Here is a 17,142-nt window from a genome sequence, read left to right as displayed (position 1 = left end):
GTAAGCACTGAACAAATGCCAACATTATTATTATTATTAGTAAGTGCTTAACAATGCCAACATTATTATTATTAGTAGTAGTAAGTGCTGAACAAATGCCATTATTATTATTAGTAAGCACTGAACAAATGCCAACATTTTATTATTATTAGTAAGCGCTGAACAAATGCCATTATTATTATTATTAGTAAGTGCTGAACAAATGCCATTATTATTAGTAGTAGTAGTAAGCGCTGAACAAATGCCATTATTATCATTAGTAAGCGCTGAACAAATGCCATTATTATTAGTAGTAGTAAATGCTGAACAAATGCCATTATTATTATTAGTAAGCGCTGAACAAATGCCAACATTATTATTATTATTATTATTAAGCGCTGAAGAAATGCCAACATTATTATTAGTAGTAGTAGCAGTAGTAAGCGCTGAACAAATGCCATTATTATTATCAGTAGTAAGCGCTGAACAAATGCCAACATTATTATTATTAATAAACGCCATTAAAAAAACCCGAAACAGGCTGGATCGGAGCGGGTGAGGGGGGCCGGCCCCCACGTGACCCCCGGTCCTCATGAATATGCAAATCCGGCGTTCCGGCCCCGCCTCCCCCACAGTGCACCGCGCTGCTAGGCGACGGGCGGCGGAGCGTCCGTCCGTTGGGCGGGCGGGCGCAGACGGGGCCATGAGCTCCTTCGGGGAGGCGTCCCCGGCGCCGGGGCCCTCCGCGCCGGCCCCTCCGGAGGACGGCATGAGCTGGTGGTACCAAGCCCTCTGCCGCCTGGCCGCGGTCATGGGCGCCATCGGTGAGTAGTGGGGTCTCCATCACCATCCTGCCCGCGCCAAGAGGGGAGGGGCGCCTTCTGCGCTTGCGCGCCCGGCCCGGACACAGTTGCGCCTTCTGCGCCTGCGCGCGCGCGCTCGCGGGGAGGGGCCTGCCACTGCGCCTGCGCGCCCGGCCCGGACACGCGCCCGGCCCCCTTCTGCGCCTGCGCGCCAGGCCCGGGCGCGCGCCCTCCTCCGGGCACGCGCCCCGACCCCCCCTTCCTTTCTTTGTTTCGCTGCAGAGTCAGTCCTATTTATTGAGCGCTTACTGTGTGCACAGCACTGTACTAATCAATCAATCGTATTTATTGAGCGCTTACTATGTGCAGAGCACTGTACTAAGCGCTTGGGAAGTACAAATTGGCAACATACAGAGACAGTCCCTACCCAACAGTGGGCTCACACTCTAAAAGCGGGAGACAGAGAACAAAACCAAACATATTAACAAAATAAAATAAATAGGATAGATATGTACAAGTAAAATAAATAGAGTAATAAATATGTACAAATATATATACATATATACAGGTGCTGTGGGGAAGGGAAGGAGGTAAGATGGGGGCATGGAGAGGGAGAGGAGGGGGAGAGGAAGGAAGGGGCTCAGTCTGGGAAGGCCTCCTGGAGGAGGTGAGCTCTCAGCAGGGCCTTGAAGGGAAAGCTTGGAAAGTACAATTGGGCAACATATAGAGACGGTCCCGACCCAACAACAGGCTCACAGTCTAGACAGTTTAGACTGTGAGCCCACTGTTGGGTAGGGACCGTCTCTATATGTTGCCAACTTGTACTTCCCAAGCGCTTAGTACAGTGCTCGGCACACAGTAGGCGCTCAATAAATACGATTGATTGATTAGATAGAAGGGGGAGACAGACAACAAAACAAGTACCAGACTGAGCCCCCTCCTTCCTTTCCCCCTCCTTCCCCTCCCCACAGCACCTGTATATATGTATAGATGCTTGCACGGATTTATTACTCTATTCTACTTGTACATGTCTATTCTATTTTATTTTGTTAATATGTTTGGTTTTGTTGCCCGTCCCCGCCTTCTAGACTGTGTGAGGGATGGAACCCAGTGAAGTTCCCTCATGAGACCCCAGGAGGGAAGGCAGAAGCTATTTCCCCGGGCCAGGCCGGGTTACACCAGATCCAGCAAACCGGAAGGAGATAAAGGGAAAATAAAACAGCCACATGGCAGGACCTGTTTACAAAAAAAAGCAGGATGCAGGTTAAACCACGAGGCCACTGTCAGCCTCGTGCGTGAGCGCGTGTTGGGGGCTAGCTGCCACGATTAAATTGTACGCCCTAAGTATCCAGACAATGGAGAAAGGGGCTAGTCGGTGGGAGGAAGAGGATGCGTTAGGGCTATAAAGATCGGCTTCGTACAGTCACCAAGCGCACTCCCCGGCTGATGCTGTTTGAGCGACGGGGGTGCTGCCCTTTCTCATGAGAAAGAATAAAGACTCTTTCTGATCCTTATTCGGACTCTGGTGGGTAGAGCCGCTGTCCCACCCAGTTTGGGGGCACTCCCCGGCTGATGCTGTTTGAGCGACGGGGGTGGTGCCCTTTCTCATGAGAAAGAATAAAGACTCTTTCTGATCCTGACTCGGACTCTGATTTGGTGGGTAGAGGGAGCCATTATCCCACACAGCTGTGAGCCCTTTGTTGGGTAGGGCCCGTCTCTCTAGGTTGCCAGCTTGGACTTCCCAAGCGCTTAGTACAGTGCTCTGCACACAGTAAGGGCTCAATAAATACGCTTGAATGAATGCAGCGGAATCAGCAGCTACGCTCGTCGCTCATTGTATTAACATTGTTCTTTCGTACGGTGTGGCGGAAAAATTGTGACTTACAAATAGTAACAACAAACAAAAAAACCCCCAACTTTCATTCATTCAATCACACTAAGCATTACATTTGTGCAGAGCACTGTACTAAGTGCTTGACAAAGTACAGTGCAGCAATAAATAGTGACATTCCCCGCCTACAAGGATCTCACAGTCTAGGGGGGAGGAGACAGACATCAATACAAATAAATAATAGGACAGATAGATACATAAGTGCGTGGTCAGTGGAAAGAGCAGGGGCTTTGGAGTCGGAGGTCATGGGTTCGAATCCCGCCTCCACCACATGTCTGCTGTGTGACCTTGGGCAAGTCACTTAACTTCTCTGAGCCTCAGTGACCTCATCGGTAAAATGGGGATGAAGACGGTGAGCCCCACGTGGGACAACTTGATCCCCTTGTATCCCCCCCCGCAGCGCTTAGAACAGTGCTGTGCACATAGTAAGCGCTTGAGCCCCTCTTCTAGACTGTGAGCCCACTGTTGGGTAGGGACCGTCTCTATAGGTTGCCAACTTGGACTTCCCAAGCGCTTAGTGCAGTGCTCTGCACACAGTAAGCGCTCAATAAATACGATTGATTGATTAACAAATGCCATCATCATCATTATTATTATTATTATTATTAAGAGCTGTGGGGCTGGGAGGGGGGAAGCGTCCTCTGCTTCCGGAGGTATGAGGAATTCACGGAGCCTGATCCCACGGGAGAGACGACCGCTGGGCCGGCGGAGGCATGGAGCACGTCCAGGAGAGTGAGTCCCAGCTGGAGAACAACGTTGTCTCGGCCTGGGGCCTCCCGTAACCACACAACAATCGAGCGTGATATTTACGGAGCGCTTACTGTGTGCGGAGCTCTGTACAGAGTTCTTGGGAGAGCACAGCGCAATCGATCAGTCAGCCGGTGGTATTTATTGAGCGCTTAGGCCCCACTGGGGCAGATGGGAGATGGAGGCTTCGGGTGTAAGGGTCTCGTGAACAGGAGGGGTTCATCTGTTCACCAGAGAGCTGGAATTCTGGCCCAAAGTCTTTATTAAGTATTTATTGAGCGCTTAGGTGTGCAGAATACTGTATGAAGCGCTTGGGAGAATGCAGTGCAATCAGTGGTATCGAGCGCGAACGATGTTCAGAGAAGCAGCGTGGCTCAGTGGAAAGAGCCCGGGCTTTGGAGTCAGAGGTCATGGGTTCGAATCCCGGCTCTGCCACATGTCTGCTGTGTGACCTTGGGCAAGTCACTTCTTCACTTCTCTAAGCCTCAGTTACCTCATCTGTAAAATGGGGATTAAGACTGAGCCCCCCGTGGGACAACCTGATCAGCTTGTAACCTCCCCAGCGCTTAGAACAGTGCTTTGCACATAGTAAGCGCTTACTAAATGCCATCATCATCATCATCATCATCATCATCATCATCACTGTACGCAGCACATGGGGGAGTACAGTTCAACAGAATTAGCAGACATGTTCCCTTCCATAATGAGCTTACAGGCCGGAGGCAGTTGGCAAACTCATTCCCTGCCCACAAGGAGTTTAGAGTCCATCCAGCGAAGCAGCGTGGCTCAGTGGAAAGAGCCCGGGCTTGGGAGTCAGAGGTCGTGAATTCGAATCCCACCTCCACCACTTGTCAGCTGTGTGACCTTGGGCGAGTCACTTAACGTCTCTGTGCCTCAGTTACCTCATCTGTAAAATGTGAGCCCGTTGTTGGGTAGGGACCGTCTCTATATGTTGCCAACTTGTACTGCCCAAGCGCGTAGTACGGTGCTCCGCACACAGTAAGCGCTCAATAAATACGATTAAATGAATGAAGATTGTGAGCCCCACGTGGGATGACCTGATTACCTTGGATCTACCCCACGTAGTACGAGCTTAACAAATGCCATAATTATTATTATTATTATATTAGAGAGTAAACCATGCAAAGCAATGCCCAGAAGGGTAAACTGCGTTTCTCCTCCCCTGCACCAGTGGCAGGCGGGGAGGTGGAGAGGGGTTGTGGGCAGGGGCAGAGGAGTGACAAGAGAGGCTACAGTAGCTGGAAAGGAAGAAATCATCCACAAAATTCCCCCTCCCAAAACAGCCCGCCTACGCAGCTCAGGGTCATCTGGGTCCACTGGGGAACAAGACGGGCTCCCGTTTCTTGTGTGATCCTGCTCGGTGAAGGATTTGCTTTGTGATCTTCATCTCCTTAACCTTGGCTGCTCTCTGCCGTCGAGGCCGAAGACAGTAATCAAGCCTCAGCTTGCCACTTTTCTGATTTTTTATTTTTTTTACAGTTGTCCTCTAATCACTTAAAGGGCCTTAACTCGTCTTTTTTTTTTTGTAAGTGGTACCTGTTAAAAGCACTTACGAGGGGTAAGCACTATACTAAGTTGTTGGCCGATGGGGCGTGTGGTCTGCTTCAGGAGTGTGCGGGGTATGAGGAAGTGAGTGGAGCCAGGTTGCACAGAACAGATGACGGCTGGCCTGGTGGAGGGAGGGACAAGAGAATCAGGTTGGTCACGGTCCCTGTCCCGCACGGGCCTCGCAGTCAAACTAGGAGGGATTAGGACTGAATCCCCATTTTACAGATGCGGAAACTGAGGCCCAGAGAAGTGAAATGACTTGCCCAAGGTCACACAGCAGACAAGCGGTGGAGCTGGGATTAGAACCCACATCCTCTGACGCCCGGGCTCTTTCCATTAGGCCCCACGGGGGCAGATGGGAAATGGGGGCTTCGGGTGTAAGTGTCTCATGGACACAGGAGGGGTTTATCTGTTCGCCGGACAGCTGGGTTTCTGGCCCAAAGCCTTTATTAACAAAGGCTTTGTAAGAAAATGCAAAATCTACTCATCCCCTTTCTCCCCTGCCCCCCACTTCCAGCCAGAGGGTCTAATAGTAGCACTAATGATCGATGGATTGGATGGATAGATGGATGGATGGTCAGTTGGCCGGCTGGACGGAGTCTTCTGTCAAGAGGGGCCGACGAGTCCCGTCCTGAGGCTTCAGTACCGACAACTTGCGCCCAGGAGTTGATTTTCGACTGTAAGCTCCTTGTGGGCAGAGAACGTGTCTACCAACTCTGTTGTGTACTGTGTTCTTCCAAGCACTTAGTACAGTCGCCCACAGTAAGCGCTCAGTAAGTACCATTGATTGACCGATTCCTTACCATAGGCTGCAGGGCACGGTACAGAGCACTTGGGAGAGTACAACACAACAATATAACGGACACATTCCCTGCCCACGAATTGTCAGCTGTGTGACTTTGGGCAAGTCACTTAACTTCTCTGTGCCTCAGTTATCTCATCTGTAAAATGAGGATTAAGACTGTGAGCCTCCGTGGGACAACCTGATCACCTTGTAACCTCCCCAGAACAGTGCTTTGCACATAGTAAGCGCTTAATAAATGCCATCATCATTATTATTATTACAGCCATGAACCCCTCAGAGGGATTGTCACGCGGCCGGGTTTGGGTTCAGCTTCTAACGTGTGAAACTCACCGCCGGGTCCCTGCCCCTCACCGTCCCCAGTAAGGAATAATTATGGTATATTTAAGCGCCTACTGTGTGCCAGGCACTGTACTAAGCGCTGAGGTGGATACAAGCAAATCGGGTTGGACACAGTCCCTGTCCCACGTGGGACTCCCAGAGGGGCGGATACAAGCCAATCGGGTTGGACACAGTCCCCGTCCCACGTGGGACTCCCAGTCTCAACCCCCATTTTCCAGACGAGGCGACCGAGGCGCAGAGAAGCGAAGCGACTTGTCCAGAGTCACGCAGCAGACAAGAGGCAGAGCCGGGATTAGAACCCACGCCCCCCTGATTCCCATGCCCTGTGCCTTGGGGATAGGGTTACACTTGAGAATTCAGGTTCTGTGTCAGCCGGATCGGATGCAGCTCAGTTGTCGCAAGTTTCATGAGTGGCTTGCTTGTGGCCCCGGGGACTGCCCCTTTCGGTATGCGGGGGGCTCAGAAGAATCAGCCGCCCTCGACCCCCTGCCCTCCCGTCTGCCCAGAGGGTCAGAGACGGATCCGGAGCCTCCGCCTCGATGACACTTCCTTTGGGCTCCAGGTTTGCTCCTCTCACACTTTCTAGACCGTAAGCTCGTTGTGGGCAAGGACTGGGCCCGTTTATTGTTCTGGCCTACTCTCCCCAGCGCTTAGTACAGTGCTCGCCACACAGTAAGCGCTCTATAAATACAGTTGACTGACGCTGTCCTGGGCCTCACGTGACCCTGGCTCTCCTAGCAACATCTCCTGCCTCTCGGGGCTCTCTGGGAGATGTCCGGGATCAGCCGTTATTTGGGAAACGGTCAAGCAAATCCCCCTCCTATTCCCGCCACTTCCTCCCGCATTTCTTCAGTTATTGCCGGCTCTTTTGACGGTTGGAGCCCCTCATGGCCCGAAGAGTCGCAAGGGTCTTAGTGCCCAGCCGGTAAGCGTAGCGGTAACGTCCATTTGGGGTGTCTGTTTCGTCAGTGCAAGCCGGGAGGGCTTGGGAGTCTGGAATGCAGTTGGGAACCCAGTGTGACTCATTCTCATGGCAAAGATGGGAAGTTTGTGGGGTTTTTTTCCCTGTGGTATTTGTTAAGCTCTTACTATGTTCCAGACCCCTTTACCTGCACAGTCGGCTGGCTTCCTCCCACCCTGCAGCCCCAGAAATGCTCACTGGGGTAGTAGCGGAGGGGCCAAAGAGGTATTTTGACTTCACATTTGCTTTGGATTCCCGTTTCCCGGAACGAGAAGTTTGTAGGCATCTTTGGTCTCTGGGGATCCCTTGATTTCGTGGAGTGTGGCTTTATAATAATAGTTACGATATTTGTTCAGCGCTTATTATGTGCCAGGCACTGTTCTAAGCTCTGGGCTAGATACAAGATAATCGGCCTGGACGAGGTCCCTGTCCCACATAAGGCTCACAGTCTTAATCCCCATTTTACAGATGAGGGAACCGAGGGCCAGAGAAGTGAAGTGACTTGCCCAAGGTCACCCAGCAGGCAAGTGGCGGAGCCGGGATTAGAACCCGTGACCTTCCGATTCCCAGACTCGTGCTCTACCCACGAGGTCGTGCTGTTTCTCTGCAAACACATCTGTACTGAAATGCAGAATTGGAAATCAGAGGTCCTGGGTTCTAATCCCGGTAACTCCCCTTGTCTGCTGTGTGACCTTGGGCAAGTCTCTTCACTTCTCTGTGGCTCAGTTATTATTATTCTTGTTATTGTTATTATGGTATTTGTCAAGCACTTACTAGGTGCCAAGCACTGTTCTAAACGCCGGGATAGATGCAAGGTAATCAGGTTGTCCCACGCGGGGCTCACAGTCTTAATCCCCATTTTACAGCTGAGGTAACTGAGGCATAGAGAAGTGAAGTGACTTGCCCAAGGCCACACAGCAGACAAGCGGCGGAGCCGGGATTAGAACCCACATCCTCTGACGACTCATCTGCAAAATGGGGATTCAATACCTGCTCTTCCACTTACTTATTCCCCCATCACCCCCCAGCCCTACCTCCTTCCCCTCCCCACAGCACTTGTATATATTTGTACATATTTATTACTCTATTTTATTTGTGCATATTTGCTACATTTATTAATGATGTGTATATAGCTATAATCCTATTTATTCCAACGGTTTTGACACCTTACATGTTTTGTTTTGTTGCCTGTCTCCACCTTCTACACTGTGAGCCCGTCGTTGGGTAGGGACCGTCTCTAGATGTTGCCAACTTGTACTTCCCAAGCGCCTAGTTCAGTGCTCTGCACGCAGTAAGCGCCCAATAAATGCGATTGAATGAATGACTGAATGAATGGGACGTGGTTCTCAGCCCTCGGGTCAGTGCTTGGCACATCGTAAGCACTTAACAAACACCGCAATTATTACCATTACTGGTCCTGTAGCTGGATGTTTTGATTATCCCTGTTTTTTGGATATCCACCTGTCTTGAGCCAGAGGTTGGGACTGTACTGAAGCGCCCAGACCCCCCACACTCCTTCCCCCCAAAGGGCCTGATCTCCCTCTATTTATTTATTTATTCCTGTATATATGTATATATGTTTGTACATATTTATTACTCTATTTTACTTGTACATATCTATTCTATTTCTTTTATTTTGTTAATATGTTCGGTTTTGTTCTCTGTCTCCCCCTTCTAGACTGTGAGCCCACTGTTGGGTAGGGACCGTCTCTATACGTTGCCAACTTGTACTTCCCAAGCGCTTAGTACAGTGCTCTGCACACGGTAAGCGCTCAATAAATACGATTGATTGATTGATTGATCGATTGGGCGGCTCCAAGGTGGGGACAGACTTCCCCTCCACCCCACTAATTCCTGTGTCCCCGTGTCTTGCCTTTAAGCGTGTGCAGTTTCTGGCCTCTTCAGCTGCGTCACCGTTCACCCGCTCAACATAGCGGCTGGCGTGTGGATGATGTAAGTAGCCAAATGCCGGGTCTGGATTTGGGGGGGATTTCTTGGCCGCCTTTACAGTGCTCTGCACACAGTAAGCGCTCAATAAATACGATTGATGATGACCCTGGCTCGGCACAGCTGGTTGCCCCAGCAGCGGGCCCGGGGGCATGGAGACTGTGAGCCCACTTTTTAGACTGTGAGCCCACTCTTGGGTAGGGACCGTCTCTATATGTTGCCAACTTGTACTTCCCAAGCGCTTAGTACAGTGCTCTGCACACAGTAAGCGCTCAATAAATACGATTGATGATGATGGAGAGGCCTCAGCTGGGTCCGGTGGGGGCCGGGTGTGCCCAAGGTCCTGGGCAGGGCAGGTCACTTGGTGGCCGCACCCTGCAAGCCTGGGCAAACTGTGAAGGGAAAGGGCAGCAGAGTCGGACTCCCCCGGCTGGGCGGCGTGGCCTAGTGGATAGAGCACGGGCCTGGGACTCAGAAGGACCTGGGTTCCAATCCCGGCGCTGCCCCGTGTCTGCCGTGCGGCCTAGGGCAAGTCACTTCACTTCTTTGTACCCCAGTTAACTCATCTGTGAAATGGGGATTAAGGCTGTGAGCCCCACGTGGGATAGGGACTCTATCCAACCTGATTATCTTGTCGGTACCCCAGCGCTTAAAACAGTGCCTGGCACATAGGAAGCACTGTAACTCACCTGTATATATGTTTGTACATATTTATTACCCTATTTTACCTGTACATATCTATTCTATTTATTTTATTTTGTTAGTATGTTTGGTTCTGTTCTCTGTCTCCCCCTTTTAGACTGTGAGCCCACTGTTGGGTAGGGACTGTCTCTACATGTTGCCAACTTGTACTTCCCAAGTGCTTAGTACAGTGTTCTGCACACAGTAAGCGCTAAATAAATACGATTGATTGATTGATTGTAACAAATACCACAACTATTATTATTACAGTGCCCGCTAGTCAGATCATCGTGGACCCGTGAAATCCTCCAAGAGCAGATCCTTCCCCTGGCTCCACTTGGCATTAGCCATCGGCCCCTGCCTAAATAATAATAACGATAATAATAATTGTGGCATTTAAGTGCTTACTAGAATAATAATAATGGTATTTGTTAAGCGCTTACTACATGCAGAGCACTGTTTTAAGCGCTGGGGAGGTTACAAGGTGATCAGGTTGTCCCACGGGGTGCTCAGAGTTGTAATCCCCATTTTACAGATGAGGTAACTGAGGCACAGAGAAGTTAAGTGACTTAATAATAATAATAATGACGGCGTTTGTTAAGTGCTTACTATGTGCAATGTACTGTTCTAAGCGCTGGGGAGGGGAAACAAGGTAATGAGGTTGTCCCACGGGGTGCTCAGAGTTGTAATCCCCATTTTACAGATGAGGTAACTGAGGCACAGAGAAGTTAAGTGACTTAATAATAATAATAATGAAGGCATTTGTTAAGCACTTACTATGTGCAAAGCACTGTTCTAAGCGGTGGGGAGGGGAAACAAGGTAATGAGGTTGTCCCATGTGGGGCTCACAGTCTTAATCCCCATTTTACAGATGAGGGAACTGAGGCACAGAGAAGTGAAGTGACTTAATAGTAATAATAATGAAGGCATTTGTTAAGCGCTTACTATGTGCAAAGCACTGTTCTAAGCGCTGGGGAGGGGAAACAAGGTAATGAGGTTGTCCCACGTGGGGCTCACAGTCTTAATCCCCATCTTACAGATGAGGTGACTGAGGCTCAGAGAAGTTAAGTGACTTACCCAAGGTCACACAGCGGACATGTGGCAGAGCCGGAATTCGAACCTGTGATCTCTGACTCCAAAGCCCGTTAACTTTCCACTGAGCCACGCGACTTGCCCAAAGTCACACAGCTGACAGTTGGCGGAGCCGGGATTTGACCCCGTATGTGCCAGGCACCGCACTAAACGCGCGGGTGGGAAGAATCAAATCATGTTGGACACACTCCCCGTCCCTCGTGGGGCTTACCATCTCAATCCCCATTTTACAGATGAGGGAACTGAGGCTCAGAGAAGTGAAGTGACTTGCCCAAGGTCGCCTAGCAGCTAAGTGGCGGAGCTGGGATTAGAGCCCATGACCCTGTGACTCTCGGGCCCGTGCTCTATCCACTATGCCATGCTGCTTCTCTGCAGGCTACCCACTTCCTGCCCCCTCTCCCTCAGGTGATGATAATAATAATAATAATAATAATAATAATGGCATTTGTTAAGCGCTTACTATGTGCAAAGCACTGTTCTAAGCACTGGGGGGATACAAGGTGATCAGGTTGTCCCGCGTGGGGCTCACAGTCATCACAGAAGCAGCGTGGCTCAGTGGAAAGAGCATGGGCTTTGGAGTCAGAGGTCATGGGTTCAAATCCCGACTCTGCCACTTGTCAGCTGTGTGACTTTGGGCAGGTCACTTAACTTCTCTGTGCCTCAGTTCCCTCATCTGTAAAATGGGGAATAAGACTGTGAGCCCCATGTGGGACAACCCGATCACCTTGTAAACGCCCCAGCGCTTAGAACAGTGCTTTGCACATAGTAAGCGCTTAATAAATGCCATCATTATTATTATTATTATTATTATTATCACCCCCATTTTACAGATGAGGTAACTGAGGCACAGAGAAGTGAAGTGACTTGCCCAAGGTCACACAGCAGACCTGTGGCGGAGGCGGGATTCGAACCCATGAGCTGTGACTCCAAAGCCCGGGCTCTTTCCACTGAGCCAGGAGATGCTTGCTTCACCCCGGGCATTTCCCAGGATCCGGGTTGGTCCGGCTCGCGGGCAGTACCGTGGCCCCCCCGGGGGCCGCTGGCTCTGTGCCCTTTCCCTTCCCGGTTTTGTGGGCTGGTTGGTGGGTGATGGGCCATTTTCCCGGCACCCTCACGCCCTCCTCTGTCTTCCCCCCAACTCCAGGTTAAACGCCTTTGTCCTGGTGCTCTGCGAAGCCCCTTTCTGCTGCCAGTTCATTGAATTCGCGAACCTCGCGGCCGCCAAGGCCGATCGGCTGCGCCCTTGGCAGAAGGCCGTCTTCTACTGCGGGTGAGGGAGCGTGGGGGAGGCGGGCAGGGGCCGCTCTGGACACCCAGCTGCAGCCACGATGGTTTTGCTGCTTCCCGGCAGGGCGATGGGGGACGGGGGGGAGAAGGTGACAGCTTCAGCCGCTGGGAGAACCCAGGATAATAATCGTGGTATTTGCTAAGCGCTTCCTACGTGCCAGGCACTGTACTAAGCGCTAGGGTGGTAACAAGCAAATAGGATTGGCTGTAGTCCCTGTCCTGCATGGGGCTCACTGTCTTAATGTATATATCAATCAATCAATCAATCAGTCGTATTTATTGAGCGCTTACTGTGTGCGGAGCACTGGACTAAGCGCTTGGGAAGTACAAGTTGGCAACATATAGAGACAGTCCCTACCCAACAGCAGGCTCACAGTCTAGAAGTATATATATATATATATATGTTTGTACATATTTATTGCTCCATTTTACTTGTACATATCTATTCTATTTATTTTATTTTGTTAGTATGTTTGGTTTTGTTCTCTGTCTCCCCCTTTTAGACTGTGAGCCCACTGTTGGGTAGGGACTGTCTCTATATGTTGCCAATTTGTACTTCCCAAGCGCTTAGTACGGTGCTCTGCACATAGTATGCGCTCAATAAATACGATTGATGATGATTGATGATAAAAGGGGGAGACAGAGAACAAAACCAAACATACTAACAAAATAAAATAAAGAGAATAGATATGCACAAGCAAAATAAATAAATAAATAAATAGAGTAAATAAATAAATAAATAGAGTAATAACTGTACAAACATATATACATATGTACAGGTGCTGTGGGGAAGGGAAGGAGGTAAGATGGGGAGGATGGAGGGGGGACGAGGGGGAGAGGAAGGAAGGGGCTCAATCTGGGAAGGCTATATATATATATATATATATACATACCTGTTTATATGTATATATGTTTGTACATATTTATTACTCTATTTATTTATCTTACTTGTACGTATCTATTCTATTTATTTTATTTTGTTAGTATGTTTGGTTTTGTTCTCTGTCTCCCCCTTCTAGACTGTGAGCCCGCTGTTGGGTAGGGACCATCTCTATGTGTTGCCGACTTGTACTTCCCAAGCGCTTAGTACAGTGCTCTGCACACAGTAAGCGCTCAATAAATACGACTGATTGATTGATGAATCCCCATTTTGCAGATGAGGGAACTGAAGCACAGAAAAATGAAGTGATTTGCCCAAGGCCACCCAACAGACAAGTGGCAGAGCCAGGATTAGAACCCAGGACCTTCTGACCCCTGGGCCTGTCCCCTTCCATTACATCATGCCGCTTCCCATAATAACACAGGATAGCAAAGGGCAGCTTCCCTTGCCAAGCTAGAAGTTTCTCACTCTGGAAACTAGGCTCAGCCAGCCTGGAGGAGAGGAAGCCCAGGAGTAACTTCACTCATTCATTCAGTCGTATTTACTGAGCGCTTACTGTGTGCAGAGCACTGTACTAAGTGCTTGGGAAGTACAAGTTGGTAACATATAGAGTTGGGAGTAACTTGGGATAACTTGGGAGTAGTCTTCTAGCCCTCGCAAGTTTGCCCTCTAGAAGATGGTGACCAATTGACTCGTGCCTCCTCTGCTGACAGGAAAAAAAAGAAATGAGTTTAAACTGCAGCAAGAGGGATTTAGGTTAGCTCTATGGGGGACCGCCCAAGCGGTGAGACCCGGGGCCAGGTTGTACCGGAGGCAGTGGGAACTCCTCGGACCGCCCGTCCAATTCTGTGGACTCTTGTCCACTGGGGACAGTTTGGGGAGGGGGCGGTGGAGGATTCCCTCCCAAATTCCCTCCATTCCTGGCACAAATGGGAGCTGTGTGCTCAGCGTTGCCAGGTGGTCCGACCATCCTCCTGTTTTGTTTTGTTGTCTGTCTCCCCCCTCTAGACTGTGAGCCCGTTGTTGGGTAGGGACCGTCTCTAGATGTTGCCGACTTGTACTTCCCAAGCACTTAGTACAGTGCTCTGCACACAGTAAGCGCTCAATAAATGCGATTGATGGATTGATTGATTGATTGATTGATTAATAATTGTGGTATTTGTTAAGCACCTTCTATGCGTCAAGCACTGTATTAAGCACTGGGGTAGATAATCAGGTCCCACGTGGGGCTCCCAGTATAGGTAGGAGGAGAACAGGTATTGAATCCCCGTTTTGCAGATGAAGGAACTGAGGCCCAGAGAAGTGCAATGACTTGCCCCAGGTCACGCAGCGGATGAGTGTCAGAGCCAGGATTAGCACCCAGGCTGTCTGACTCCCAAGCCTGAGCTCTTTCCACGAGGCTACCCGGCTTCTTCCCGGTAACAGTGTTCCCCGAGCAGGCGGGATGCTCCTGTCCGGCTGCAGGGAGTGACCTGGAATTGGTCTGCTGGGGGGCGGGAGGGTGGGCGAGCGAGGGTCGGTTGTCCCGAAGTCCCGTCGGCCTCCGATTCCCTTATGCTCTGTCTCCCCGGCAGGATGGCAGCGGTCCCCATCGTCATCAGCCTGACCCTGACCACCCTGCTGGGAAACGCCATCGCCTTCGCCACCGGCGTCCTCTACGGCCTCTCCGCTCTGGGCAAAAAGTACTTCCGTCGGCGCCTTCGGGTTTTAGCTTGGAATTCCCAAAGCCCTCCGTGGTCCTCCTTTCCGTCAGCCGTGCCTCCCAACTCCCCCCGCGAGGAGGGTCGGTTCAGTTCTCCCCATTTCACATGTTAGGAAACTGAGGCGCAGAGCACTCGAGGGGCTTGTGTAGAGCCACACTCCCATAGAGCTGCCCCTTTAGCCCCGAGGCCTCACCTTCGACCCGCACATCTGACCAGCCGGTCTCCGCTCCTCCTTCTTCCCTTCGCCCCGACTCTATCTGCCTCTGGCGCTTCCTTGTCAGCCTGCCCAGCCCAGGGGCTAATGATGACCCCCTCTCTCTCCAGGGGAGACGCAATCGCCTACGCGCGGATCCAGCAGCAGAAGCAGCAGGATGAGGAGAAGCTGGCGGGGACGATGGAAGGACAGCTGTGAGACCCCCCCGATGCCCACTCCCTATCTCTCTTCGGCGTCCCGGGGCCCCGGAAGGGCCGCACGGAGCCGGGACCGGGGAGCTCCGGGGAACCCTGAACTACTCTTCAGTCGCCCCGTTTCTCTGCGAGTTGCGGACACTCGGGCCCACCTCCGGCCCACTCTGGGTTTGTGCGGGGTGGGGGTGGGTGTCAGCCCAGGGGCACAAAGACATGGGGAGGTTAGGGGTTGTGGCTGCCGCACTGGGCCACCCTGATACCCAAAGTGGAAGGGGAGTTCTGCGCAGCAGCGAACTTGGGTGTCCGCGCTCCCTGACCCCTAGACAAAGCCCTCTCCCCCCTCAGTCAGGTGCTCGTCCGGCCTCAACTCCATCATCTAACCTGGTGGTCTTGGACCTTCCCACGGCCCCCTCCCCCAGGCTGGCAGACCGGGTGACTCAGAAGCCCCCGTGGGTAGGCCAGGAGGGTACCCCTGAGGGCGTGAGCCACGGGGTAGAACTGGAGGAGGCAACCGTGCGGTTTAGAGGCCGGGCAGCCCCGGTTGGCAGAGACGGAACGGTTTTGGCGGAGCCGGCGGCTGTTCCCGGGTCCCTCCCGGCCCCCCGGGCCCTTCTTCCCGTTGTTGCTGCTGCTGTCGTTGCTGCTTTCCCAGCAGCCGTCACCCGGTGGGTTTTCCGTGTGCCTGGCTGTGGGGTTGGTGTTCAGACTTTATGCAACTCATCAAATGCTTGAACTCTCCTCCTGCCCGAGGGCAGCTTTTCTAGAGATGACCCTCCCTGGACTTGGAAGAGGGGTCCTGTAGAGCAGGCCCACCACGGGGAGAGGGTGGCCACAACAGTCCACTCCCCACCCCGATCCCCTGCTCCTCACCGCTGCTCCACCTTGCTCAAAAGCATCTCGGGCCCCCGTCACTCCAGGGCTGAAGCGTCCAGGCTGGTGAGTGTGGCGGTCAGCGGGAACGGCGTGAAGGGAGTGCCCCTTCTGGAGCTCTGGTCCTCTGCTCAGGGGCAGCTCTGCCGTGGAGCCCCGGGGAATCCCCACCCCGACTGGGCCTGCCTCCTCTCTCCCAAGGGATACCGGAGATCCTTTCTTGCGGGGCAGCAGAGTCCCACGAGCTGGGAATCTGGTGGGATAGTCGGGGCGGGGTCCTTTGATGACACTTACCTGTGCCCCCAGCTGCCCGTCAGCCCTGCAGATTCCCACCCCCAAACCCCCACAACCTGGAGGAGAGATTGTGGAAGAGGGAAACGACAAAGCAAGGGTCCGGCGGATACCTGGCTTTGATCTCCATCCCCTATTCTGGGCTGGGATGTTGGTGCAGTTTTGTGTCTACCCAGGCTGGCCCCAGTGATTGGGCTAGGGGTTGGAGTTCTTCAGTCACTCAGTGATACTTATCGAGCGCTTACTATGTGCAGAGCACCGAACTAGCAGTTGGGAGAGCCCCTTCTGGCCGTGGGCCACGTATTCCCTTGGGACTCCAATAGCATCATAGACCCAGATTCCTGGAGGAAGTTACTTAGGGGGCCAAAGTGAAGGGGGTGGTGAGCGGAGCTCCTGGATCGCCGCCTTTCCTTCTAAATCCTCCCACATTCCCTTCCGGTGCCTCCCCGCATCTGTGTTGGGACGGTGCTCCAAGTGACACGCTGGGGCTCTGCAGAGGGACCGCACTTAGTACAGTGCTCTGCACACAGTAAGCGCTCAATGAATACGATTGATGATGACAGATGCAGCCCCATTGGGAGCTCAAGGATGCTCGGTGTCAAGGAAGGGCAAGCAGCTGGGTGAGTGGCATCTTCCCACCGCCCCCCGGGGCCGAGCGGGAGCTGCCGCGGCTCCCCTCCGGGAATTCTCCCGCCCTGTGGCTGAGGAAGAGATCCCTCCTCTCCCAGCTGCCTCAGGTTCTGGGACAGGGCTGGGTGCGGCCCTGGCCCGTAGCTCAGTTCAGTTTCAAGCTTGCAGAAGGTCCCGCCTCCCGGCCATGGGCCCATGGCTTTATGTCGGGTGCTCCTCGGCTCTAGAGTTGTTTCTGGCCTCTCCCACCCTCCCAGAC

General features: G+C 52.1%; 1 protein-coding gene across 1 annotated transcript; it reads left to right on the top strand.

Moving 5' to 3' along the window:
* The first annotated feature begins 495 nt into the window (after positions 1-495).
* On the top strand, positions 496-15,188 carry CACFD1 (calcium channel flower domain containing 1). Its single transcript, XM_038746006.1, has 5 exons — positions 496-803; positions 8,975-9,047; positions 11,959-12,084; positions 14,556-14,663; positions 15,009-15,188. The coding sequence occupies exons 1-5, from the start codon at positions 572-574 to the stop codon at positions 15,094-15,096; spliced, it is 627 nt and encodes a 208-aa protein (XP_038601934.1). The 5' UTR covers positions 496-571; the 3' UTR covers positions 15,097-15,188.
* The last annotated feature ends 1,954 nt before the right edge of the window (positions 15,189-17,142 follow it).

Source organism: Tachyglossus aculeatus, chromosome 4 (genome assembly GCF_015852505.1).
Source record: "Tachyglossus aculeatus isolate mTacAcu1 chromosome 4, mTacAcu1.pri, whole genome shotgun sequence".
NCBI classification, from domain to species: Eukaryota; Metazoa; Chordata; class Mammalia; order Monotremata; family Tachyglossidae; genus Tachyglossus; species Tachyglossus aculeatus.
Note: the sequence above shows the minus strand (reverse complement) of the source record. Positions and strands in the feature narration are given on the sequence as shown.